Source organism: Hyla sarda, chromosome 7, assembly GCF_029499605.1.
Source record: "Hyla sarda isolate aHylSar1 chromosome 7, aHylSar1.hap1, whole genome shotgun sequence".
Lineage (NCBI taxonomy): Eukaryota > Metazoa > Chordata > Amphibia > Anura > Hylidae > Hyla > Hyla sarda.
Genome location: NC_079195.1, coordinates 211,202,222 through 211,229,565, shown reverse-complemented (window position 1 = coordinate 211,229,565; position 27,344 = coordinate 211,202,222). Strand labels below are relative to the sequence as shown.

Below are 27,344 nucleotides of genomic sequence, written 5' to 3'. Positions count from 1 at the left end.
ATATACAGTGGTCCCTCAAGTTACAATATTAATCTGTTCCAGGACGACCATTGTATGTTGAAACCATTGTATGTTGAGACCATAACTTTATGGAAACTTGGTAATTGGTTCTAAAGCCACCAAAATGTCATCCAAAAATAGGAAAAAGTGAGGATTAAACTAAAATAAGTAGATAACTAATAGCAAATCCTTACATATAAAAGTAAAAAAGATCTGCTGGGAGCTGTAATCACTGTCTATGTAGAGGACAGGAGCTTCTTCAGGGTCCTGTACAGTACACACAATGTTCTAAAAAAGTAACATGGAGCCGCCCCCACCTGGAGAAGCAATCCCTGGCAGAGGTAAAGAGTAGTACAGAACATGTAATACCTCCCTGTACTGTAGGAGGCGCTACCAGACACCAGTCAGTGCATGCACTTCAGTAATACAAGTGTTATACCAGTAAGATGCCCATTCTGATTGGTCGGTTCTTTCAGCCATTGACACGTTTCACAGATCTGGACTGTCTGTACAATGTATGGTGAGTCTGATTTCAAGTTACAATTGTCCAGAAAAGACCATTGTATGTTGAAACTATTGTATATTGATGCCATTGTAAGTTATAATATTAAGCAGTTAATCTGGACAGCCATTGTATGTTGAGACCATTGTATGTTGAGATGATAACTCTATGGAAACCTGGTAATTGGCCCGGAAGCCACCAAAATGTCATCCAATATTAGGAAAGAGTTATAATTAAAAAAAAGCAGATAACTAATACAGATAAAGCCAGTCCTTACATATAAAAGTAATAAAGATCTGCTGGGAGCTGTAATCACTTTCTATGTAGAGGACAGGAGCTTCTTCAGGGTCCTGTACAGTACACAGTGTCCTAAAAAAGTTACATGGAGCCGCCCTCACCTGGTGTCCAAAGGAGCAGCTAACCCTGGTACAGGTAAAGAGTACAGAACATGTAATACCTCCCTGTACTGTAGGGGGCTCTACCAGACACCAGTCAGTGCATACACTTCAGTAATATAGGGGTTTTACCAGTAAAATGGCCATTCTGATCGGTTAGTTCTTACAGCCACTAACCCATTTGCAGATCTGGATGCTCCGTAGTATTGTATGTTTTCAAGTGGTTTCAAGGTATATTGGTCCATAAAAGGCCATTGTAAGATAAAAATATTGTAACGTGAGGCCATTGTAAGTTAAGTGACCACTGTACTTCATGGCTAAGACGGCTCCCAGTCCTGGTCTCAGCAGGCAGCCTCTTCGTACTCCTTTTCTACCCCATTACTTGGGTGACAACGAGAGATGAGCGAACTTACAGTAAATTCGATTCGTCATGAGCTTCTCGGCTCGGCAGTTGATGACTTTTCCTGCATAAATTAGTTCAGCTTTCAGGTGCTCTAGTGGGCTGGAAAAGGTGGATACAGTCCTAGGAGACTCTTTCCTAGGAATGTATCCACCTTTTCCAGCCCACCGGAGCACCTGAAGGCTGAACTCATTTACGCAGGATAAGTCATCAACTGCTGAGCCGAGAAGTTTGTGACGAACCGAATTTACTGTAAGTTCGCTCATCTCTAGTGACAACACCTTTTCATCCCACATCAAGTGGAAGTCTAACCCCTTTGTTGGGAGGGGGGGGGGGATCAAATCAGTGGGGGTTTATCTGAATACTGATCATTTCCTGATGTATTCCAAAGGCTACATGGCCCCTATCAACCAGAGACCCTTTTTGATACAATGGCCTAACAATGACCTGCCTCCTGGTATTAAAGGGGTACTCCAAAAAGTACAACCCAGAAAAGACATACAGCAAGTTCTTGCATGCAACTTATCATCAGGGTGTCGTGCTGATGGCAGAAAAAAGATGATCCCAGCTCTTATCGTCTCCATTAGATAAAGTCTATTACGGGTATTAACAGCACAGACATTTATTGTAAGAGTAGTGTATGAGATAATGAAGGCGTGTAGCGTACCAGATGGATGCTGCAACAAATGTGCTGGAAACTTGGATGCTTTGTATTCTGTAATGGGTTATGAGTAACATGGATGGATGAGGATTTTAATCAGTTCTGGGGTGATTCATTTTTTATCAACTTATTTCAGTTATGACAAAATGCAATCTGCGCGCGCTGCTCCTCATCCTTCTGCTGTGACTGGAGTCTACAAGACTCAAATTCAATCGGCAAAGTCTCAAGAGCAACTATCCCTTTGGCCCATCTAAGAAAAGTCCACGTTCAACTGCAACCCCCGCCCCCCCCCAAAAAAAACACATCTTAATTGTAGCTATGAGCATAAGACGGTACAAGACAAAACCAAAAGGGACATTTGTTAAGGTTTGGTAGGAAATGCTGGAAGGACTGATGTTAAAAGAGTAGCGTGGTGAAAAAAAACTTATGCCCTATCCAAAGGATAGGGGATAAGTTATAGATGGGTCCGACCACTGGGAGCCCCCACGATCACCTGTACAGAGCCCCGGCAGTTCGCAGGAAGGGGGCTTGCCGACCGTACAGGAGATTGCGGGGGTCCCAGCAGTCAGACCACCCGTGATTTATAAATTATCCCCTACAAGTTGGATAGGGCATAAGTTTTTTTTTTACTACACTACTCCTTAAAACAAAAGGATCAGGCAGTTGAAATTCAACTTGTCCGATCCTTCCCTCCCCCGATAAATCCTCATTCAAACAGCAGTATTCTGGGCAGTATTTTGCACCAGTATTTGTCAGCTAAAACTAGAAGTAGAAACTAAACAGATACAAGCAACAAATTTTTTTACACTTTTTTTTGGCCCCCTAGGGGACTATTATAAGCATATTATATAATATTGCTTATTATAGATTGATGTAATGCTATTGCATTATATTGATCTATCAGATCGGCATTCTATTGCTAAAGTCTGCCTGAGGCCACGGTAAGGCCTTGGGCTTCCCTGGCAACCCACTGGCACACTGTGATTACATCATGGGGGGCCGATAGGGACACAAGGGATGAGTAGCAGTTAAACAGTTTAATGACGGACATTGACATGATTGCCTATGTATGCCGGTTATGGCGCGGACCCCACTCCTTAGTTTTGCCGTATTTTCAAAAAATTGGGGTCAAGTGCTATTAGAGCTGCTTTATGTTATAATATTATATTATAAGATTCAACATACGCGTGGTTCTCGATGCCGCGTGGATTTTCCAGATAGCTTCTCATCGTCCAGCTCACATTGCTCTAGAAGATCCAAGATGTCTTCTTCCTGGGCAACAGAAAGAGAAACGTTTTGAGAAACTGTCCAACACAAAACCTCTAAATCTCCACTCATTCAGTCCATACTATGTATGAAAAATATATTATAGAACTGTTTAAAGGGAATTTTCATGGTAAGATGGTTTAGATCCCTACATCAGTACAGACCCCATGGATAGAATGTAGACCAATGTCTAGAATAAAGGGCCATAACTGCTCCTCTACCTCTAGGATTCCTACTTATTGGGATAACAGGTGTAACATTACTATAGTTCTAGCTGCACATGTGAGGTTTGTGTTCTCCATTCACTGTCCGTGGCGTGTGCTGCAGTAACCGGTACACCCACTTATGATAAGTTCACATTTGTCTGGTGTTAGGCAGTGTTGTCCGTGCACCAAATGGAGACTGATGCTAGGACTAATCCCATTAGATTGAATGGGACAGTTCACAATCATCCAGGGTCTCAAATTAGATGCCGGATGGTTGGACTTGCCGGTCGGCACCGGACAGGGGAACTCAGCTGGTTGCATTCCCCTGTCCAGCATCGAGAAACAATGTATGCCGGATGCTCAACAACTAATGACAACTGATGCACATTGTCATCAGTTGTGGCATCAGTTGCGTCAAGATTTAGGCTGAGTTCACCTATGCCGGACACTGGACATATGTGAACCCAGCCTTATAAAGATGAAATGGTCTATTGTGTTGACTGGTGGGAGTTCCTGAAAAACCATTGATGAGTTTTCCTAAGGTCAGTCCATGAATGTTACTATCCCAGAGAGGCCCCTTTAACTATATGACATTACATATTACAGTCATTTTCATGGTGTTTTTAGCTATAAAGTGACTCATAAAAATAAATTTTATATAACAAAATGAAAGCAGATCCTGTTTACCCGGCCCAGTGAGTGATCTAGAATTCTGCGTGGACTGATCATCAAAGCATGCGCCATCTGATCAGCCACCAATGAATAATATTCTGAGTAAATTCGGAAGCTCAGAGTTTCCCATAATTAAGGAACCATACTCTTTCAAATCAAAAATGCACCTTAAAAAAAAAAAAAAATAAGATCTTGAATCGTCTTCCTCAAGGTCTGGGTTCTGTTTGCCAACCATGACAGCCTTTATTGCAGCCCCTATAAGGCTTGTCACCCAGCTTCCCTTGACTCCTTAATGGTAAATCATAAGTTCCTTCTACTTTCCATACATGACACTCACTACTCAACTTTCTTAGGGCCCATGCACACTATAGAATTTCTAACCCAGAGGAATTCCTGGAAGAGATTCCGATGCAGCAGCCTCCCATTGAATTCAATAGAAGTCTGCTATACTGTGCACACTGCTATATTTATGTGGTGGAAATTCAAATTCCGGCACGGAGCTGCATTGCCATCAGCAGGGAATGGCGTATGTCTGCGTATGAATGGCGTATGTCTGTAGCGGTAATTCATTACGCCAGCATCTTCTACACACTGAATGTCTGCCTGAAATATCTCTAGGTGCATATTCTGTAGGGTGCACATACCCTAAATCTGTTTATTTTCTACTAGTCCCCCAAAAAGCTCCTATAAAAGCTCCTGAATCATTGCAAAATAAATCACATTTTCTACTTGCTCTTACTCCTCCTACTCAACTTTCTAAGGGCTAGTTCACACTGTGGAAATTGAAGATGAAATCTGCATGAAATACCACAGATTCTGCCCTGCATCATACTCCCATTAACTTCAATAGGGTTTTCTCTGCATTGTTCACCCAGCAGAATGTCTACTTCAGAATTTTCAATGAGGATCCGTATTTCGGCTGAAGACTGACATCTTCCACCAGAATCCTCACATGTGACGTGAAACAGGCTGTCGCCTTCTCCACGCCCCAGCACCATAACTCTATCTAGTTTGCAAACTCAACTTATTTGCTGTCTTACTCATGAAACTGCAATAAAGAATATGAAGAATTTGAACATCAATGGTGAGTGCCAAGTCCTTTCTTTGTCTATTTTTGTTACTTACATATATATATATAGATTTCACCCCTGAAGGACACTCATCACCTATCCACAGGCTAGGTGATAAGTGCCTGATCGATGGTGGTCCAAATGCTGGGACCCTCACCCTTTATGAGAACAGGAGTCTTGTGAACCCTCATTTGAATAAAGTGGCAGTCAGACATTAGACCGTCGTGAGACAGGTTAGTTTTACCCTACTGATGATCGTGTTGATGCAATAGTAATCCTGCTCAGTACTAGTGATGAGCGGCATTGGCCATATTCGAATTTGCGATATTTCGCGAATATATAGACAAATATTCGTCTTATATTCGCAAATTCCGCGTATTCGTTATATTCGCATATGTAAATATTTGCATATTTGCGTATTTGAGGAAGAAAACAGTGAGGGGGGGCAACTTTACTATTGGTTGTTAGGGATGTTGTTGATAACCTCTGACAAGTGTATTTGTATCATTCTAATTGGCCCACAAGTGAAAAGAAGGAATATGCGAATATTCACATATGCGCAAAAAAACAAATATTTCGAATATATAGCGAATATATTCGCGAATTCGCAAATTTGCGATATTCGCAATAAAAATTTGAAATGCGAATATTTGCGCCCAACGCTACTCAACACGAGAGGAACCGTAGGTTCAGTTATTTGGTGTATGTGCTTTGCTGAGGAGCCAATGGGGTGAAGCTACCATCTGTGGGATTATGACTGAACACCTCTAAGTCAGAATCCCCCCTAAAAGTGACGATACCGCAGTGCCGAGGAGCCTGGGTCGGCCTGGGATAACCGGCCCGCCCTCTGCAGGCAGCCCCGCGAGTAGAGCCGCACGCCTCTGGACCGGAGAGCGGAAGGAAAACCTCCGCCTCTCTCCCGGAGCTCATCGCATGTTCGTCTGGATCCCGATGCTAAATCATTCGTAGACTTGATTCTGGGACAGGGTTTCGTGCGTAGCAGAGCAGCTCCGTCACTGCGATCTATTGAAAGTGGCAGTCAGACATGCGGCCTATTGCTCCATTCAACTGTATGGGCCTGATGAAGATAGCCAAGTGCTATACTATCAAAGTGTTATCTGCACCCAGTTCACAAGACTATATGGAGTGGCTGTACCATTCTATTCAAACAGGAAAGAGGGAGGGGGGCATGGGACCCAAATTCTGGTAATCGGTGGTCGGACTCACCCCTTCCCCAACAATCAGACACTCATTACAAATTTTGCAGATAAGTGATGAGTGTCCTTCCTGAGCAAAACCCCATGAATTAAAAGGCACTGCGAGGGAGCTCTACATATAGCATCTACACAAGAGGGTACTTTAAGAAAACGTCCATTTTACTATGGAGATGCTTTACATCCATCTATCTCCTAAAACAATTTCTTAATAAACTGGCAAGAAGCCCCCGTGTTCTGTTCTGTGATGGGTTTACGGAACATGTGACACATTTGTAGGTTAAATTGACTTGAAATAAAATTGGGAAAATGATGTGCTGCATACTTTCTTGGAGCCGATATAGCAGCGGTCCTAAGGATTTACGGCAGATAAGGGTTTTCATTGAAGGCGGCGGTGTAATTGGCATGAATACTGGTCAGTGGCTTGTGAAATCAGTCGAGCTGGAAGTTTAAAATCTATTGACAGAATTTTCTGCAAGACTTACGGTAATTTGTTAGGTGCACAATATTTTTGCAATATCAGCTTTTCTGGTATAAATCAGGGGCTATTGTACAGACATATACATTTGCTGAGGCTATAAAATCTGTCCAAATCATCTTTTTTAGCATAAAAATAATATACTCAACCACCTGCTATTATGCGTGCATAAGGATCCTATCATTTCACGAGGATTAAAACAAAATGATCTGCTTCTTTGCAGAAACAGTGCCACTTTTGCCAACAGGTTTCGAGTGGTATTGCAGTCCATAACATTTTACAGTTTACATAGAGATATCATCTCCATAAATAGTGGTATAGGTTTGTAAATACAATATATTACTTATTCTGTACTGATCCTTATTTACATCCTGTATAAAATACTCCAGAGTTGTACTCACTATTCTGCTGGTGGATTCACTGTGTACATACATTACATTACTTATCCTGCACTGATTCTGAGTTATATCCTGTATTATATTCCAGAACTGTACTCACTATTCTGCTGGTGAGGTCACTGTGTACATACATTACATTACTTATCCTGTACTGATCTTGAGTTATATCCTGTATTATACTCCAGAGCTGTACTCACTATTCTGCTGGTGAGGTCACTGTGTACATACATTACATTACTTATCCTGTACTGATCCTGAGTTATATCCTGTATTATACTCCAGAGCTGTACTCACTATTCTGCTGGTGAGGTCACTGTGTACATACATTACATTACTTATCCTGTACTGATCCTGAGTTATATCCTGTATTATACTCCAGAGCTGTACTCACTATTCTGCTGGTGAGGTCACTGTGTACATACAGTACATTACTTATCTTGTACTGATCCTGCATTACATAATGCATTATACCCCAGATCTTCACTCGCTATTCTGCAGACATTGTAGTTAGCTCAGTGTCAGAACACTATTTACTTGCCTTATTTATAAATTAAAGGGGTACTCCAGGGAAGCATATATATATTCAGCACACATGAATAGTAGAAAAAAGTGGTCGGTGCATGCAGTTTCTGGGGCTATGGTCAGGAGCCCACCATTTGTACAACAAAAAAGGATCTCACTGCAGCACACATAGTAGGATGAAAAAATATATATTCAGTGACTTATTCCATTATAAAAAGTGTTTTCACAGCTTGCTGTGAAAACACTTTTTATAATGGAATAAATCACTGAATATATATTTTTTCACCTTACCATGTGTGCTGCAGTGAGATCCTTTTTTGTTATTTCTTTTTTTTTATATGTGTGTGTCTTTGTGTGTAAAAAGCTCCAAAGCCACCACACTACATCCTGTAAACCATCCTGACCGATATGCATAGCTCCTGTGGCCCCTGTTATCTTCCGGCTGCTTGATATTCTTTGCCATCCTTCCTTTCCCTTGCCTACATCTCCCAGCAATCATTGCAGCTCCATACTGCTAGCCAACTCACTCTCTAAGAGCAGCCCCAACCCTCCTGCTCTGAGCAGCAGAGAGAAGTTCAGTGTGTGATTGTCTGAGGCTGCGCACACCTCCCAGTTTTCAGCACTTAAGAGAGCAGGACTCATCAGTGCATGGCAGAAGCCACATGGTCTGTGTCTCTCAGGAGCATAGGGCTGCTTTCAGAAAGGAATTTGGACAGAGACAGAGTGGATGGCTGGATGATGTCATTCCCACACTTCATGCATGTAAGTGATAACCAAAGAACGAAAACTGCTCTATATAGCTAATGCAAACTTTTGCAACATCTGGAGGTCTACAGTTTGGAGACCACTGCCATATATTAACCACAAATTCCCTTATACAATTAATGGACATCGGTCTTCTAAACTGGACAACTCATATACTAGAAGAATACAAATAATAGAAGTATAAAAATAATAATAGACTAGTTATTATAATTACTGTGACTATTATAAACTGACGGGAAATGAGTGACTACGTTGTGACATTAATAGTCCATCTTCTCCATTTTGCGCTACGCCGTGCTCCATAGAGGGCTCCTTTTCATCCTAATTATCTTATTTACTAATTGACGCCCCCCTTCCTCCCCCTAGAGGACACATCCCTGTGACTAGACCACTTGAATTAATGAAATAACAGTTTAATTGTATCAGAGTCGCAGGGTGCACAGTGTGACGGGACTGAAAAGCTGTGGAGGACGTGACATGGCGAGGACGCGCTCAGCGCAGATAATACGCCCAGACACAGTGTCTATCAATTCATGCACAAAAGACAGCACCTTCATCCTTTTCAGAGGATTATTCATCTCTCGCTGGAGGGAGGCTGCTCTGCCGGCAAGGAATGTCTGGAAGGCAGTGGTAAGAAGACCCTCGTATTTTTCTAACAGCAGTTTATCCTCAGGTGGGTAGATACGCCTGAGAGAAGAGGAGAAAAAAACGATATATTATATATATACTTCAAATGTGCTGAAAAAATTAAATCTGAGTATTATTAAAATAAATACTGTATGTATAAAAAAACAAATAAAAATCTGAGTATTACCGATAGATAAATAAATAAATAAAAATGTATAATTAAATATCTGAGTATTATTAAAATAAATACTGTATGTACTGGTAAAAAAGAAATTAATTAATTAGATAAATAAAATATCTGAGTATTATTAAAATAAATACTGTATGTACCAATAAGAAACAAATAAATTAATTAAATAAATAAATAAAAATGTGCCAGTAAATAAATAAAAAGGTGACAGTAAAAAAAAAAAAAATTATAAAATAAATTAAAGGGGTTATCCAGGAAAACTTTTTTTTATATATCAATTGGCTCCAGAAAGTTAAACAGATTTGTAAATTACTTCTATTAAAAAAATCTTAATCCTTTCAGTACTTATGAGCTGTTGAAATTGAGTTGTTCTTTTCTGTCTAAGTGCTCTCTGATGACACTTGTCTCAGGAACTGTCCAGAGTATAAACAAATCCCCATAGCAAACCTCTTCTACTCTGTGCAGTTCCCGAGACAAGCAGAGATGTCAGCAGAGAGCACTGTTGCCAGACAGAAAAGAACAACTCAACTTCAGCAGCTGATAATTATTGGAAGGATTAAGATTTTTTAATAGAAGTAATTTACAAATCTGTTTAACTTTCTGGAGCCAGTTGATATATATAAAAAAGTTTTGGCCTGGAATACCCCTTTAACCCCTTCCCGCTATTGGACGTATGCATACGTCCAGGCGAATTACACGTTCGCGCAAATGGACGTATGCATACGTCCAAGCGATCTCCTGCTCTGCCGCGGGCAGCGCAGGAGATCGCGGGTGGGACTCAGCTGTCAATCACAGCCGGAGTCCCACCGCAGCTGCCGGGGCCGCGATCGCGCCGGTCCCGGCAGCATTAACCCCATAGATGCCGTGATCAGTCTGATCACGGCATCTATAGTGTTTGCAGGGGGAGCGCTCTCCCCCTGCCCATCAATCGCGGCGCCGCGATAAAATAAGGGGGATCGGGGGTGTCCAAGACACCCTCGATCCCCCTTGAAGAGATAGGAGTGAGGTGGCAGGGTTGCCACCCCTCCTATCCCTGCTATTGATCGGCGGAGCGGCCGACCAATAGAAGACTGGGGGCGGGGGGGTTAAAGTTCGGTTCCCCGCGCTATGCCCGCCCATCGGTGTCCGGGCACAGCGGGGGGAACCGTGCAGTAGCGGCGGCGGCGGCGATCACTTACCCGGCGGCGGCGGCGGCTGTGATCACGGCGGCGGTGGAGGTAAGTATGACGCCGCGTGTGCAGAGTCTGTTGCCTAGCAACATCTGCAGGGCGACAGTTTAGAGAGTGGTCTCTAAACTGTCGCCCTCCAGATGTTGCAAAACTACAACTCCCACCATGCCTTGACAGCTGTTTGCTGTGTTGGCATGCTGGGAGTTGTAGTTTTGCAAGATTTAGAGGGGTTCAGGCTAGAGATCACTGACAGTGGTCTCTAAACTGTAGCCCTCCAGATATTACAAAACTACAACTCCCAGCATGCTCAGACAGCAGTTTGCTGTCTTAGCATGCTGAGATTTGTAGTTTTGCAACATCTGGAGGGCCACAGTTTAGAGACCACTGTCAGTGATCTCCAGCCTGAACCCCTCTAAATCTTGCAAAACTACAACTCCCAGCATTCAGGAACAGCAAATGGCTGTCTCGGCATGCTGGGAGTTGTACTTGCGTGCATCCAGCTGTTGCATAACTACATCTCCCAGCATTCTCTTTGGCAATCAGTACATGCTGAGAGTTGTAGTTCTGCAACAGCTGGAGGCACACTGGTTGGGAAATACCGAGTTAGGTAATAGGTTCTATTACCCAACTCAGTATTTTCCAGTGTGCCTCCAGCTGTTGCAAAACTACAACTCCCAGCATGCACGTTCTGTCAGTGCATGCTGGGAGTTGTAGTTTTGCCCCCCCCCCCCCCCCCCTCCCATGTGAATGTACAGGTTACATTCACACTGGCGGCGGATTACAGTGAATTCCCTGCTTCAGGTTTGAGCTGCAGCAGCCGCAGCTCAAACTCCTAGCGGGAGACTCAGTGTAATCCGCCGTCAGTGTGAATGTAACCTAAAAACACTACACTACACTAACATAAAATAAAGAGTAAAACACTACATATACACACGTACACTGCCCCCCCCCACCACCACCCCTTCCCCCCCAATAAAAATGAAAAACGTATCCTACAGCAGTGTTTCCAAAACGGAACCTCCAGCTGTTGCAAAACAAAAACTCCCAGCATTTCCGGACAGCCATTGACTGTCCAAGCATGCTGGGAGTTTAGCAACAGCTGGAGGCACCCTGTTTGGGAATCACTGGCTTAGAATACCCCTATGTCCACCCCTATGCAAATCCCTAATTTGGGCCTCAAATGCACATGGCGCTCTCACTTTGGAGCCCTGGCGTATTTCAAGGCAACAGTTTAGGGCCACATATGGGGTATCGCCGTACTCGGGAGAAATTGCCTAACAAATTTTGGGGGGCTTTTTCTCCTTTTACCCCTTATGAAAAGGTAAAGTTGGGGTCTACACCAGCATGTTAGTGTAAAAAAAAAAACATTTTTGTACACTAACATACTGGTGTTGCCCCATACTTTAAAATTTCACAAGCGGTAAAAGAAAAAACGCCTCCAAAGTTTGTAACGCATTTTCTCCTGAGGACGGAGATACCCCATATGTGGGCGCAAAGTGTTCTGGGGACGCATAACAAGGCTCAGAAGGGAGAGTGCACCATGTAAATTTGAGGTCTAAATTGGTGATTTGCACAGGGGTGGCTGATTTTACAGTGGTTCTGACATAAGTGCAAAACAATAAATACCCACATGTGACCCCATTTTGGAAACTACACCCCTCACGGAATGTAACAAGGGGTATAGTGAGCATTTACACCCCACAGGTGTCTGACAGATCTTTGAAACAGGGGTCTGTGAAAATGAAAAATAAAATTTTTAATTTACACAGCCCACTGTTCCAAAGATACGTCAAATGCCAGTGGGGTGTAAATTCTCCCTGCACCCCTTATTACCTTCCGTGAGGGGTGTAGTTTTAAAAATGGGGTCACATGTGGGGGGTCCACTGTTCTGGCACCACGGGGGGCTTTGGAAATGCACATGGCCAAATTCTCTCTCCAAAAGCTCAATGATGCTCCTTCTCTTCTGAGCATTGTAGTTCGCCCCCAGTGCACTTCACGTCCACTTATTGGGTATTTCCATACTCAGAAGAGATGGGGTTACAAATTTTGGGGGGTATTTTCTGCTATTATCCCTTGTAAAAATGTAAAATTTGGGGGAAAACAAGCATTTTAGTGTAAAAAAAATATTTTTTTTTTTACATATGCAAAAGTCGTGAAACACCTGTGGGGTATTAAGGTTCACTTTACCCCTTGTTACGTTCCCCAAGGGGTCTAGTTTCCAAAATGGTATGCCATGTGTTTTTTTTTTTCTGTCCTGGCACCATAGGTGCTTCCTAAATGCGGCATGCCCCCAGAGCAAAATTTGCTTCCAAAAAGCCAAATGAGACTCCTTCTCTTCTGAGACCTGTAGTGCGCCAGCAGAGCACTTTTCATCCCCATATTGGGTGTCTTCTGAATCGGGAGAAATTGGGCTTCAAATGTTGGGGGGTATTTTCTGCTATTACCTTTTTTAAAAATGTTAAATTTTTGCTAAACCAAGCATTTTTGGTAAAAAAAAAATTATTTTTTTTACATATGCAAAAGTCGTGAAACACCTGTGGGGTATTAAGGTTCACTTTATCCCTTGTTACATTCCTCAAGGAGTCTAGTTTCCAAAATGGTATGCCATGTCGTTTTTTTTTGCTGTCCTGGCACCATAGGGGCTTCCTAAATGCGACATGCCCCCCGAGCAAAATTTGCTCTCAAAAAGCCAAATATGACTCCTTCTCTTCTGAGCATTGTAGTTCGCCCGTAATGCACTTCAGGTCAACTTATGGGGTACCTCCATACTCAGAAGAGATGGGGTTACAAATTTTGGGGGGTATTTTCTGCTATTAACCCTTGCAAAAATGTGAAATTTGGGGGGAAACACACATTTTAGTGAAATTTTTTTTTTTTTTTTACATATGCAAAAGTCATGAAACACCTGTGGGGTATTAAGGCTCACTTAATTCCTTTTTACGTTCCTCAAGGGGTCTAGTTTCCAAAATGGTATGCCATGTTTTTTTTATTTGCTGTTTTGGCACCATAGGGGCTTCCTAAATGCAACATGCCCCCAAAAAACCATTTCAGAAAAACGTACTCTCCAAAATCCCCTTGTCGCTCCTTCGCTTCTGAGCCCTCTACTGCGCCCGCCGAACAATTTACATAGACATATGAGGTATGTGCTTACTCGAGAGAAATTGGGCTACAAATTCAAGTATAAATTTTATCCTTTTACCCCTTGTAAAAATTCAAAAATTGGGTCTACAAGAACATGCAAGTGTAAAAAATGAAGATTTTGAATTTTCTCCTTCACTTTGCTGCTTTTACCGTGAAACACCTAAAGGGTTAAAACACTTACTGAATGTCATTTTGAATACTTTGGGGGGTGCAGTTTTTGTAATGGGGTCATTTATGGGGTATTTCTAATATGAAGACCCTTCAAATCCACTTCAAACCTGAACTGGTCCATGAAAAATAGCGAGTTTGAAAATTTTGTGAAAAATTGTAAAATTGCTGCTGAACTTTGAAGCCCTCTGGTGTCTTCCAAAAGTAAAAACATGTCAATTTTATGATTAAAATATAAAGTAGACATATTGTATATGTGAATCCAAAAAAAATAATATTTGGAATATCAATTTTCCTTACAAACAGAGAGCTTCAAAGTTAGAAAAATGCAAAATTTTCAATTTTTTCATCAAATTTTGGGATTTTTCACCAAGAAAGGATGCAAGTTACCACAAAAATTTACCACTATGTTAAAGTAGAATATGTCACGAAAAAACAATCTCGGAATCAGATTGATAAGTAAAAGCATTCCAGAGTTATTAATGTTTAAAGTGACAGTGGTCAGATGTGCAAAAAAGGGCTGCGTCCTAGAGGTGAAAATGGGCTGTGTCCTTAAGGGGTTAAATATAAAAAATATCGGACTTTAATAAAAAAAATACTGTATGTACTGGGAAATAAAAAATAAGCACCAGCCAATCTGCTATCAGGGAGACAATGAAGAGTTAGATCTTATTTACTGGAGAACAGGAAGAGAAAAAAAAGTTTTTACTGACTGTACAGAATGCACTTTGTTGTGAAAAGTACGCAAATGGGAAAAAGTCAGATAAACAGTAAATAAGAATGTGATGTTAAAGGGGTATTCCAGGCAAAACCTTTTTTTATATCTATCAACTGGCTCCGGAAAGTTAAACAGATTTGTAAATTACTTCTATTAAACAATCTTAATCCTTCCAATAATTATTAGCTTCTGAAGTTTTCTGTCTAACTGCTCAATGATGATGTCACGTCCCGGGAGCTGTGCATGATGGGAGAATATCCCCATAGGAACTGCACAGCTCCCGGGATGTGAGTCATCAGAGAGCAGTTAGACAGAAAACAACTCAACTATTTTTTAATAGAACTAATTTACAAATCTGTTTAACTTTCCGAAGCCAGTTGATATATAAAAAAAAGTTTTGGCCTGGAATACCCCTTTAATATGATGGAGTACCAGGTGGAGCGCCATGCTTAACATTAGGTTCGTCGTTCGTGATGGATGATCACTCAGTGGTTTCATGGCTTACTTGTTTACGATGAAAGGAATCCCTTCAGCCAAGGGAGGAAACCAGCACTCTAGTCCATACTTGCTGAGCCAATTAGAGTCCTCCTGGTTGCCGCTCAGGCATATAGAAGGAGGCCCTTTTCAGTCATTCTCTGCTTGTGATAGTTCTTAGTAACTTACCTAGCTATCTGTGTGTTCATTCTGTTTATTCTGGTTTTGTGACTTATGGCTTGGCTTTTGACCCCCCTTTGATACTCTGCTACTGTACTTCGCGCTCTCCAGGTTTAGACTCGGCCCTCTGACTACGTATTTTTGTGTGTGTGTATTTAGGTTTGTTTTCTGTTAGTCCTGTACCTCCAGCCTTTCCCGACCTTTTGTCAGTTTTGTAGTTTATTGTTTTGACTTTTTGACTGTCCCTCACTTATTTAGGAAGGGACTGTCACCGTGGTTATGGACCTGTCTTCTAGGGCAGGTATGTAAGTAGGCAGGGACAGGGAAGTGGGCGAGAATAGTGTGCACTCCTTCCATGCCCAGACGTGACATAAGAAGCCCAAATAAATAGACACTGTTGGAATAAGCACACTCCCCCTTCCCACATTTCCAATGGTCACCTGACTTCCTGTGTTTTAACCCTATGTTGCATGTTGAGCACAACTGAAATAAAATAAAGCAAAAGGGGTCTTTGGGAAAAATACACGGAAGAAAAAATGCAAAAGATTGAAGGCATTAATAATGAAACATAATAGAAAATTGCAGAGCATGATCAATTGCAAAAAATATATGTATAAGTGAAAATAGGTGTGAATGAAAAAAAAATTGATAAAACGGTATATAAATAAAGCAGAGAGATAATTATAAATATGTATATATTAACAAATCTATCTCCTGCTATAGCCACTATGAATATATGATTAGTGAATACTAACAAGCAGATAAATACATTAGAATATATATGAACATTAGTGAAGTAAATACAGCTGTATACCACGGAAGTGTATATAATGAAAAATGAATGTTGCCCATATTAGTAGTGTAACATAATGTCGGAGTGGTTATTCAAGCCCTTGGGTGCGCGTGTACCAAGTTTTATGATCCAATATGCCTCGCATGCTAATAATTTGCTTCTTCAGGCTCCACCTCTGGGTGGACAGATCCCTCTCTCAATGGGAACCACTCGTAGGGTGGAGAGATTCCCTTCATGTTGTTCTTGGAAATGTCGGGACGCACACCCGAAAGCGCACGTGTATGAACTAGTCCCTGTGCGTGAGACCCTGCTAAGTGTTCCGGGATCCGCGTTTTCAATTTGAGGGAGGTGGAACCGACATATTGCACGTGGCAAGTTGTACATTTGATGCAATACACTACGTGATCGGATTCCCAAGAAATGTAAGTATTAATGGGGTATGTGCAACCAGTAGTATAAGAAGAAATCTGTTGAATCTTTATCATGTACTTGAATAAAGGGCACCTATTTTTTTCCGCATTGTGCGCTCCCTGCATAGGAAAGCCAGGTGTTTGATTTTGAAATGATCGGAGATCTCATGAAAAAGCTCGGAGATACAAGATTGCCGAGAGTTGCATTTTTCTTAGCAACATATCTACAGCCTGTGGTTAAAATCTGATTGAGAATGTGATCTTGTTTAAAGGGGTACTCTGCTGCTCAGCTTTTGGAACAAACTCTTCTGAACGCTGGAGCCGCGGCTGGGAGCTCGTGACGTCATAGCCAAGCCCCCTCATGACGTCACACCACGCCCCCTCAATGCAGGTCTATCGGAGGGGGCGTGAGAGCGACGTCATGAGGGGGTGGGACTATGACGTCACGAGTTCCCAGCGCTGGCTCCAGTGTTCGAAACAGTTTGTTCCAAACGCTGAGCAGTGGCGTACCCCTTTAAGTATAGGAAGGTTATTGTTAATAATGGTTTTGATCTGTTTATATATTGTTTGGAGAAAACTACCATGGGGTTTGTAGTTCTGTGATCATTTGTTTGTTGCCGTTTGCCACTATAAAGAAAATGTGTTCTTTCTTTATTTTTTACAATATTCATGGCTCTATTTAAGAGGCCTGACGGGAAACCCCTGGTATCCAAAAGGGATTGTATTATTTTGCACTCTTTGTCGAAGAGGTCATCATTTGAGCAGAGCCTCCTGGCTCTGATAAACTCCCCAACGGGCAAGTTTTTAATTGTGTGTTTTTCATGTCCGCTTTTCGCATGAAGGAAATAATTGCCTAAATGTGGTTTCCTATACAAACTAGTGTGAATAGTGCCTAAAACGGGATCAGACACAAAAGACACATCCAGAAAAACCATTTCTGAGGGACGGAAATTGCAGGTAAAAATAAGCTTGTCTGGATTATTATTAAAGTAGGAAACTAAATTATCAATGGTGGTGGAGTAACAGGGCCCCCGCCACATCTCCAGGATGTCATCTATATAGCGACCATACCAGACAATGTGGCGGAAAAAGGGGTTGTCTGGAGTGTGGATGGATCCTTGCTCCAACAGGGCCATGCAGAGGTTGGCCAATGAGTGTGAGAATTTGGCCCCCATCGGACAACCTCTGGTCTGCAGGAGGAAAGATCCATCGAAAGAAAAATTATTGTTTGTGAGCAGAAAAAGAGTAACATCAAGTTTGTATTGTTGTAAGATGACATCATAATTTACTGTATGTTTTCAAGTGGTACGCTAAGGCTCGAAGGGCTCTGTCATGGGGGATCACACTGCAGAGTGACGTGACATCTCAACTAAGCCATGTTAAACCCGGGTCCCACTTGAAATCCTGAATTGAAACCATTAACTCTTCTGTATGTCTAATGTAGCCGGGGACCCTGACCACTAATGGTTGTGGAAGGCTATCTAACCAAATTGATAATTTCTCTGTGACAGATCCAACACCTTTTTATGTGTCTTTGGCAGACAATGGAAAATGGGACATACAGGGTCAGAGACATAAAGTCTTACTTCCATATTTTATGAAAAAATGCCTAATGTAGAACCCTCACTCAAGATGTTTTTGAGTTTGATTTGTACTTCATTTGTGGGGTCCCTAGGCAGTTTCCTTTATGTGACTTCATCACCAAGCATGTCCCAAACTAGATTGCGATATAGTTTGCAGTCCAACACAACCACTGATCCGCCCTTATCGGACGATATAACTATTATTTCTGAGAAGTCCTGTCATTCTTTTAGGGCTTCTTTCTGGTCATGTGTGGTTGTGTTGGATGGCGAAGATCTTTCACTGGTTATGGATCTCTCTAGATCAAAAAGCTGATCTTCCACAACATGCTGAAACGAGTCCATACATGGTGCACGAGAGTTCACTGGAGGGACCGTTCATTTTTTAAGGTGAGTCTCCCTGTTGTAGAAAGAATGTTGGGCTGATCCGAGACTTGGTGTTCCAGTTCATTTAGCTCCATAAGGGTGATCTGGTCACGTAGTGGCATATTGAGAGGGATAACAGTAAGTCCTCTATGGCTCAAATCCGGACAATTGGAGGAGGCTGCTTCCCCTGGTTCTTTGGAAAAGTGACGTGATTGTAAGGGAACGGATAAATGTACTGTATTGACATCCCATAATGCTTTATACACGTTTAAATTTGTATCCGCCACAAAATTGAGGCCTTTTGAAAGCAGGGAAATCTGGTCATGTCTCAGAATCTTAGCCGACATATTAATCACTGTATAGACATCCAGAGTTACTTCCGACGTCTTGGGTATCTTGCTGTATTTTCTTGTCCCTTTGTGTTTGTGACCACCTCTTCTTGTTTTCTCCGGTTTCCTCCCTTCTTTTGGTTGTATTGGGGAATCCCTGTTTTTTTAATGTGCACCAGCCTGTGTGGAGGGGGAGCGATAATGAATAGCTTTCGAATCTGAGCTGTCACTCTGGGAAAAGGTAGTATCTCCTTCTGATGTAGAAAACATTACATGTGAGTCTTCACTGCATTTTTTTGTGCGTCTTTTACGGGTGGTTCCCATTGAGAGAGTGATCTGTCCACCCAGAGGTGGGGCCTGGAGAAGCAAATTATTAGCATGTGAGGCATGGGCTAGAATAATCGCTCGGACATTATGTTATACTACTAATATGGGCAACATTCATTTTTCATTATATACACTTCCGTGGTATACACCAGTAAGATACAGCTGTTTTTACTTCACTAATGTTCATATATATTCTAATGTATTTATCTGCTGTTTGTTAGTATTCACTAATCACATATTCATAGCGGCTATAGCATGAGATAGAATTGTTAATATATACATATATATTATTTCTATAATGTTTCATTATTTTTGCATTCAATCTTTTGCATTTTTTCTTCCGTGTATTTTTTCCATAGAACCCTTTTACTTTATTCTATTTCTGTTTTGCTTAACATGCAACATAGGGTTAAAAATTAAAACACAGGAAGTCAGGTGACCATTGGAAATGTGGGAAGGGGGAGTGTGCTTATTCCAATAGTCTCTATTTAATCGGGCTTCATATCTCTACCTGTTATGCCTTGAAGAAGCGTTTTCCCCGAAACGCGTCGGCGTCTTTGCATATTTTTAACCTCTCTATCCCTTTTTGTATAATTTTTCACCATGGATTAAATAAAGCTTGAAGTTTTTACCATTCACCAAGTATGGACTAGAGTGCTGGTTTCCTCCCTTGGCTAAAGGGATTCCTTTCATTGCTCTCATCCTGCTTCCAGCAGCTACGCCCTTGTACCTGGCCTACTTGGACAATTGGAGCTACAAAGTGGAGGGGTGAGCGGAACTTTTCTTTTGTCACTATCTATTTCTTGTTTACGCCTCATTCTTCAAGGTTTACAATTTTTGCAAAACAAGTCAACTTTGAAATGTGTTGAGAAGGCAAAATGTTGGACAAACAGAAGAAAGAGAAAGATGGATACTAATATATATATATATATATATATATATATGACAAATAAATAAATAGATATTATATTAAAAATAGATATCAAATAGATATTTTTTACATAGGTAGATATTAGAGAGATAGATGATAGATAGATATGAGATAAAAAGGCAGACAGATAGATAGTAGTAGAAGAAGAAAGCAGCACTCCTGCGGTAGAGGTGAACGGGTGCCTCCCTGTTGATCTGGGTCAGAGATCCGAGTCATATAGCAAAGTAGAAGCAGTGGCACTCCAGGCTGGTGAAATAAAGTGGTGTCTTTATTTACTCCAAGGTGAGCTACGTTTCGGCAGCCTCACGCTGCCTTTGTCAAGCCTTGACAAAGGCAGCGTGAGGCTGCTGAAACGTAGCTCACCTTGGAGTAAATAAAGACACCACTTTATTTCACCAACCTGGAGTGCCACTGCTTCTACTTTGCTAGATAGATAGATAGATAGATAGATATTGCTTGTTAATCACTTGCACAGGAAGTGTATAAAATGTAAAAGATAGATATGAGATAGATATATATGAGATAGATAGATAGATAGATAGATAGATATGAGATAGATAGACGGATATGAGATAGATATGAGGTAGATAGATATATATGAGATAGATAGATAGATAGACATGGGATAGATAGATAGATAGATAGATATGAGAAAGAGATAGATAGATATGAGATAGATAGATATGAGAGATAGATAGATAGATATATAGGAGATAGATAAATAGACAGATATGAGGTAGATAGATAGATAGATATGAAATAGATAGATAGATAGATAGATAGATAGATATGAGATAGATAGATAGACATGGGATAGATAGATAGATAGATAGATATAAGAGAGAGATAGATAGATATGAGATAGATAAATAGACAGATATTAGATCGATAGATAGATACTGTAGATATGGGATAGATAGACAGATAGATAGATATATCCCAAAAAAATGTGACTGTAGTACTTAGATGTGATGAAAGCAAATCTGTAGCTTTATTCCATTCCAAATAAAGTGCAATGTTTCAGCTGCCCATGCAGCCTTTTTCAAGCATGTGCTTGAAAAAGGCTGCATGGGCGGCTGAAACATTGCACTTTATTTGGAATGGAATAAAGCTACAGATTTGCTTTCATCACATCTGAGTGCTGCAGTCACCTTTTTTTGGGATATATCTATCTAGTTTAAATTTGCTGCTTGCCCCACCTGTTTACGGTATCCTGGTCGTGCTAGATAGACAGATATTAGATGTATAGATAGATAGATATGAGATAGATAGATTAATATGAGATAGATAGATAGATAGATAGATATGAGAGAGAGAGATAGATATGAGAGAGATAGATAGATAGATAGATATGAGAGAGATAGATATGAGATGGATAGATATAAGATAGATAGATATGAGATAGATAGATATGAGATAGATAGATAGACATATATTACATAAATAGATAGACAGATAAATATGAGATAGATAGATAGGCAGATATAAGATAGAGAGAGCATTGTGAGGATTCTGAAACATAACTCTCATGTAACATTGCTTGTGATGTAATAAACTTCCCTTTTGGATTGCCGGACTTTGGTATGCTGCAGTCTCTTCTTGTAGATAGATATATAGATAAAGCTCACATATCCCAGAAGAGGAAAAGTGGGATACACAGCTGACAATTCAGATTGGTAGCGGGATCAGCCGACACTGATGTGATGTGTACGGCCCACACCAGTCTGATGAGATTCACATCACTGTCTCTTTGTGCATGACGTTTTCTGACCTGCTTCCCTTAAATCAGTGTTTCCCAACCATGGTGTCTCCAGCTGTTGCAAAATTACAACTCCCAGCATGCCCGGACAGCCAACGGCTGTCCGGGCATGCTGGGAGTTGTAATTTTGATACAGCTGGAGGCACTGTGGTTGGAAAACACTGACTTAGAATATAATAAAATAACAGTGCAGGCCACCTAGACATCCAACCTTCCCCTATAATGGACAACAATGGTAGTAAGTCTGTTAGGGTAATGATATAAAAGTCATAAGTAGGTTATAAAGTTTTAATGGAAATAGTTGCGTTCTCTCCGGTGCGCCGCCACTCCGTAATATATTACCTTGATAACTTTCAATCAGAAAAAAAAAGTTGAGGAACATTAACAAGAAATTAAAAGGAAATTGCCATTCATTTACATTCAAGGTGGGGGCATTGGCACAAAACTAATTTCAATCCAGACCGGCAAGTGTGGGGAGTACATAAGGCAAGATGGCTGCATCGGCGCTATTAGAGAACGGTGCGTGTAAGTCTAATGACGTAAAAGTACATAGCCCCCGGCAGTCTATTAACCGTCCCTTACTACAGAGATGGGAAGTTATTTGCTTCTAGGTGGCTAATTGGAAAATGTTTCGGCTCAAAATCCCAATCATGTTTTATCTAGTGTTACGCTGCGCACTAGCTGGCCTGCCTTGTCAAGGATGCGATCTGAAGGTTCCGTTTTTTGTTTTTTTTTGCGGTACAATTTTAACCCCTGGAAAAAAAAAATTTCACCCTCATGTAACTTTTATAGGACTTTGTTTTTAGATTTTAAAAAAAAAAGTTTTGAGCACTCTCAGTTTAGATTTTGTATCAGTTGTTCACGTGATTGCATATCTTCTGCAGTTAACGTTATTTCCGTAATACGGACTTAAAGGGTAGCTGTCGTTTCAGGTGACTCTTCAGGATAGGCTGCCCTGCGTGTGTACATGAGGAGCAGCACTTTTTCTGGCCATCATATATCTTGCATATGGTATTTTTCAGCAGATTTCTGCTCTACAGGCTTTATCTTTAATTTGCCGTTCTCCCAAAGCTAGTGGGTTAAAGAAGTACTCCGCCCCTATTTGTGCTATCCCCTATCCAAAGGATAAGGGATAATATGTCTGAGCACGGGGGTCCGGCTGCGGGGACTCCCCAGGATATGCGGGCTGGCATTGCGATGTTGCTTTCATGGAAACCTGGGGCTTCCTTGATCATGACCTCACGCCACGCCCCCTCCATTCATGTCTATGGTAGGGGGTGCGACGGCTAGTACACAGCCATCACGCCTCCTCCCACAGACATGAATGGAGGGGGCGAGGTGGCTGTGTTCGCCAGTCATCCGGCACTGCACGGAGCTCGCTCCATGCACAAGATGACTGGGGTAACCGCTGCAAAGATTGCGGGGGTCCCAAGCGGCCGGACCCCCGCAATCAGACATGTTATCCCCTATCCAAAGGATAGCAGATGTCTAGCAGCGGAGTACCCCTTTAAGCTCCCTCCTCCCCACTTATACTTGTACTGTTTGTCTTGCAGACACAGGACAAAGTTGAGCTGATTTTCAGAGAGGGGGATCGAGGAGGGAAAAAGCTTGAGAGCAGGAGAAAAATGCATTTTTGTCTACTAAGATATATTACAAAGCTTCTTATATTCACTTGTACTATTGATCTATGAAGAGTTTGTTCAAATGACACAAATTCTATTTAAATATCTTTGACTCTTGGGGTATACTATGACTGGACGAAGACATGAGATTTATGTAAGAAGATTACATTCATTGTGAGTTCTTCCTTCAGAACGTGGGAAAACTTGGAAAGGACAGGTAATAAACTGCAAATATACTGCACCAAAAGCATCGTAAAATCTCCAACCTCATGTAGATACATGGCCAAACTCATGAATTACGCCACCACTTAGGCACAATAAGACTGGAGATACAGAATGCAGTATGGTTATCTAAATGATATATATATATTTATTTATTTTCATAATCCCTCTTTGATGACTTGTTACATGAGAGCGCCGCTCAGCCTATCACCAGCCAAGGCAGAACATCGCTGCGGCCATAACTGGGTGTTGGAGACCAAAAGCCGGAAGAAGAACGAGGCTAGAGGTGGGGAGACTGATTTCAGCAGCACTGGGAAAGTGGCAGGAGGTAAGTTTAACTTAATTATTTTTATTCTGGCATCCCAGTCATCCTGGATAAAAAATATTTAATTCCCCTTTAGGGTACGTTCACATGTACGCAGATATGATGCACAGGATTTGATGCACAGGATATTCTGCTGCAGATTCCAATGTAAACTAAATGACAGAGCACAGCTTCTAATCTGCAGTTAAAAATCCTTTGCATCAAATCTGCGCAGGATCCTGTATGTGTGAACGTACCCTTAACCCCTTAATGACGCAGGACGTAAATGTATGTCCTGGTGATGTGGTACTTAACGCACCAGGACGTACATTTACATCCTGAGCATAACCAGAGCGATTACGGCATCATGCGCGGCAGGTCCCGGCTGTGGATCGCAGCCAGGGACCCGCCGGTAATGGCGGACACCAGCGATCCCGTGGATGTCTGCCATTAACCCCTCAGATGCCATGATCAATACAGATCACGGCATCTGCAGCATCGCGGTCACTTAACAGGATGATCGGATCGCCCGCAGCGCTGCCGAGCCGATCCGATCATCCTGCACGGCAGACGGAGGTCCCCTCACCTGGCTCCGCTGCCTTCCGGGAGTCTTCTGCTCTGATCTGCCTTCCCGCAGACCAGAGCAGTAGATGACCGATAATGCTAATCAGTGCTGTGTCCTATACATAGCACTGAACAGCATTAGCAATCGAATGGTTGCTATAAATAGTCCCCTATGGGGACTATAAGAGTGTAAAAATAAAAGTAAAAAAAGTAAAACAAAAAAAAATGTGAAAAACCCCCTCCCCCAATAAAAATGTAAATTGTCCCATTTTCCCTATTTTACCCCGAAAAAGTGTAAAAAAAATTTTTTTATATATATTTTTATATTTGGTATCGCCGCGTGCGTAAATATCCGAACTATTAAATCCCGTACGGTGAACGTCGTGAACGTAAAAAAAAAAAAAAAAGTCCATAATAGCTGCTTTTTGATAACATTTTATTACAAAAAAATTTTATAAAAAAATGTAATAACAGTTTTGTATAAGCAAATCTGGTATTAATAAAAAGTACAGATCACGGCGCAAAAAATGAGCCCTCATACCGGCGCTTATACGGAAAAATGAAAAAGTTATAGGTCTTCAAAATAGGGGGATTTTAAACGTACTAATTTGGTTAAAAAGTTTGCAATTTTTTTAAGCGCAACAGTAATAGAAAAGTGTATAATCATGGGTATAATTTTAATCGTATTGACCCAGAGAATAAAGAACACGTCATTTTTACCGTAAATTGTACGGCGTGAAAACAAAACCTTCCAAAATTTGCAAAATTGCGGTTTTCTTTTTAATTTCCCCACACAAATAGTATTTTTTTGGCTGCGCCATACATTTTATGGTAAAGTGAGTGATGGCATTACAACGGACAACTGGTCACGCAAAAAACAAGCCCTCATAGTAGTCTGTGGATGAAAATATAAAAGAGTTATGATTTTTTTAAGGGGAGGAGGAAAAAACGAAAACGTAAAAATAAAATTGTCTTAGCCCTTAAGGTTCAAATGGGCTGAGTCCTTAAGGGGTTAAAGGGGTTGTACTCTTATTACATTCTGTATTCGTTAGAAAACAACAAATCACTTGATGTCGGATTCCCCTCCCCTTGATCTGATATCAATAAGCTGTGCACAGGTTGTTCTGCAGCTAGAACCCTAAGTAATCTGGAACACTCAGAAAGAGTATATAGTTGCCTGCAGCACCCCCACAGGACAAATGAAGCATTACAAGTTGCTTACAGAAATTCAACATAATTTCAAGTGCTGGGTCCTCCAGAGAGATGAAGACATTCTTAAAGGAGAAGTCTTGTGGAAAAAGTTCTAGATTTCGGGGGGTCCGACCATTGGGCAATCTCCTGTATGGAGCCCCAGCTCTTCTCCACAGCTGCGCGTCACCACCCTCGCCCGAAGCAGGAGCCTCCACTCCTTCTCCATATAGCTCTATGGGAGAGCCGTTTGGCTATCTTCAACTCTCCCATAGAGCTATATAAAGGGAGAGTAACAGCCTTTTTTATTAAAGGAGAACTGTGGCATACATTTTTTCAAGTCCCCCTGTGTCCGGGCTGCAAAAACATAAAAAACTAACTTTAGCTCACCTTCCTACGTTCCCCTGTTTCGGAGATATCAGCTTCCCAGTCCTCCGATGCTGCTGGCTTCTTAGGCTCGAAACGTCACAAAGCAGGCAGCATATCGACGGCCGCAGAAATGTCCCACCTTGGCAGGTGATAGAATGAGCACACTGTCATGTAAGGAGCCCGGGCCCCACCTTCTCCCTGCTGCCCGGGCTCCTTACATGACAGTGCACTCAGCCTATCACCGGCCCAGGTTGGACATCGCTGCGGCCGGCCATACGCTGCTTGCACTGTGACGTTTCAAGCCTAAGAAGCCAGCAGCACCGGAGGATATCTCAGCAACGGGGGAATGTAGGAAGGTGAATTAAAAATTTAGCTTTATGTTTATGCAGCCCGGGTACAGGGGGACTTAAAAAATGTATGCTGTTGTTCTCCTTTAATGATCCTAATCCAATCGGTGGGAATCCAACTCCCAGCACCCCCTGCAAATTGGTTTGGCCCACTGAGTTCAAAAGAGCACCAGAGACTCTTTACTTCCTACCAATTACAGCGCCGCACACCAAGTAGTGGCTAAACCTGGAATTGCAGTTCATCTACTGAAGTCCTGGAAAACCCCTTAAACATTATGAATATGAATAACATTTTTAGCAATGTATTTAAAAAAAATAAAAAACGTCCCTATAGGACAAAGGTGCCGTTTTACGGCACCTTTGTCCTATAGGGATGTTTTTTCTTTTTTTTTTTTTTACTTTTCAGTAAGGTGACTATCTAAGCAGAAGTGCGACTGGACATAGTACACGATCCTCGGAGCAATTTATTAAGAAAATGAAGCTCCAGCCTTAACAAAGTTACATTATAGAATTATCAGGCACGGAATTCTCAACCACAAATTGTTGCAAAATATTTTCTTTTGTTCAAGCCTGACATTATACTCTTACATTTCTCCTCTAGTTTTTGCGTAAATATAAAATGAAGTGAAGACAGCGATGGTAAGACTCCACCACGGAGCACAGCTGACACAAAAACAACCACTTGAGACGATGAGCTCACATGTGGGATTTCATGCCAAGAAAGCGTGAGAGCAGAATGCGTTCTCCGACCGTGCCATAAGGGACGGAAATTTCTTAATTATATTTAGTACAAAATAAATATAAATATGTCAGGTTCGCTGAGGTCTGACTGTGACAGACATCCTATTTCCAGACTGTCCGGCCAGGCGTGAACCCCAACAAGTCGACTAATCACTTACTTCTCCATATAGGACACACTTGGAATTAATTACTGCTCCCAGATTCTGGGCTTCAGCCAAGCCGAGGTTTAGACAGTCTCGCACCCAGCTCTGAGCCAAGGTTTCCCGACTCAAACCT

At 41.6% G+C, this 27,344-nt stretch overlaps 1 protein-coding gene across 7 annotated transcripts in view; it reads right to left on the bottom strand.

Moving 5' to 3' along the window:
* The window catches only part of TTLL7 (tubulin tyrosine ligase like 7), a 245,761-nt gene that overhangs the window by 98,227 nt on the left and 120,190 nt on the right, over positions 1–27,344 (bottom strand). For all 7 annotated transcript variants that reach the window (XM_056532560.1, XM_056532564.1, XM_056532566.1 and 4 more), the window contains exons 13-14: positions 9,101–9,236; positions 3,144–3,230 (exon numbers count right to left, since the gene is read on the bottom strand). In XM_056532560.1, coding sequence (XP_056388535.1) covers positions 3,144–3,230; positions 9,101–9,236 — 223 coding nt within the window. The remainder of the gene's footprint in view (positions 1–3,143; positions 3,231–9,100; positions 9,237–27,344) is intronic.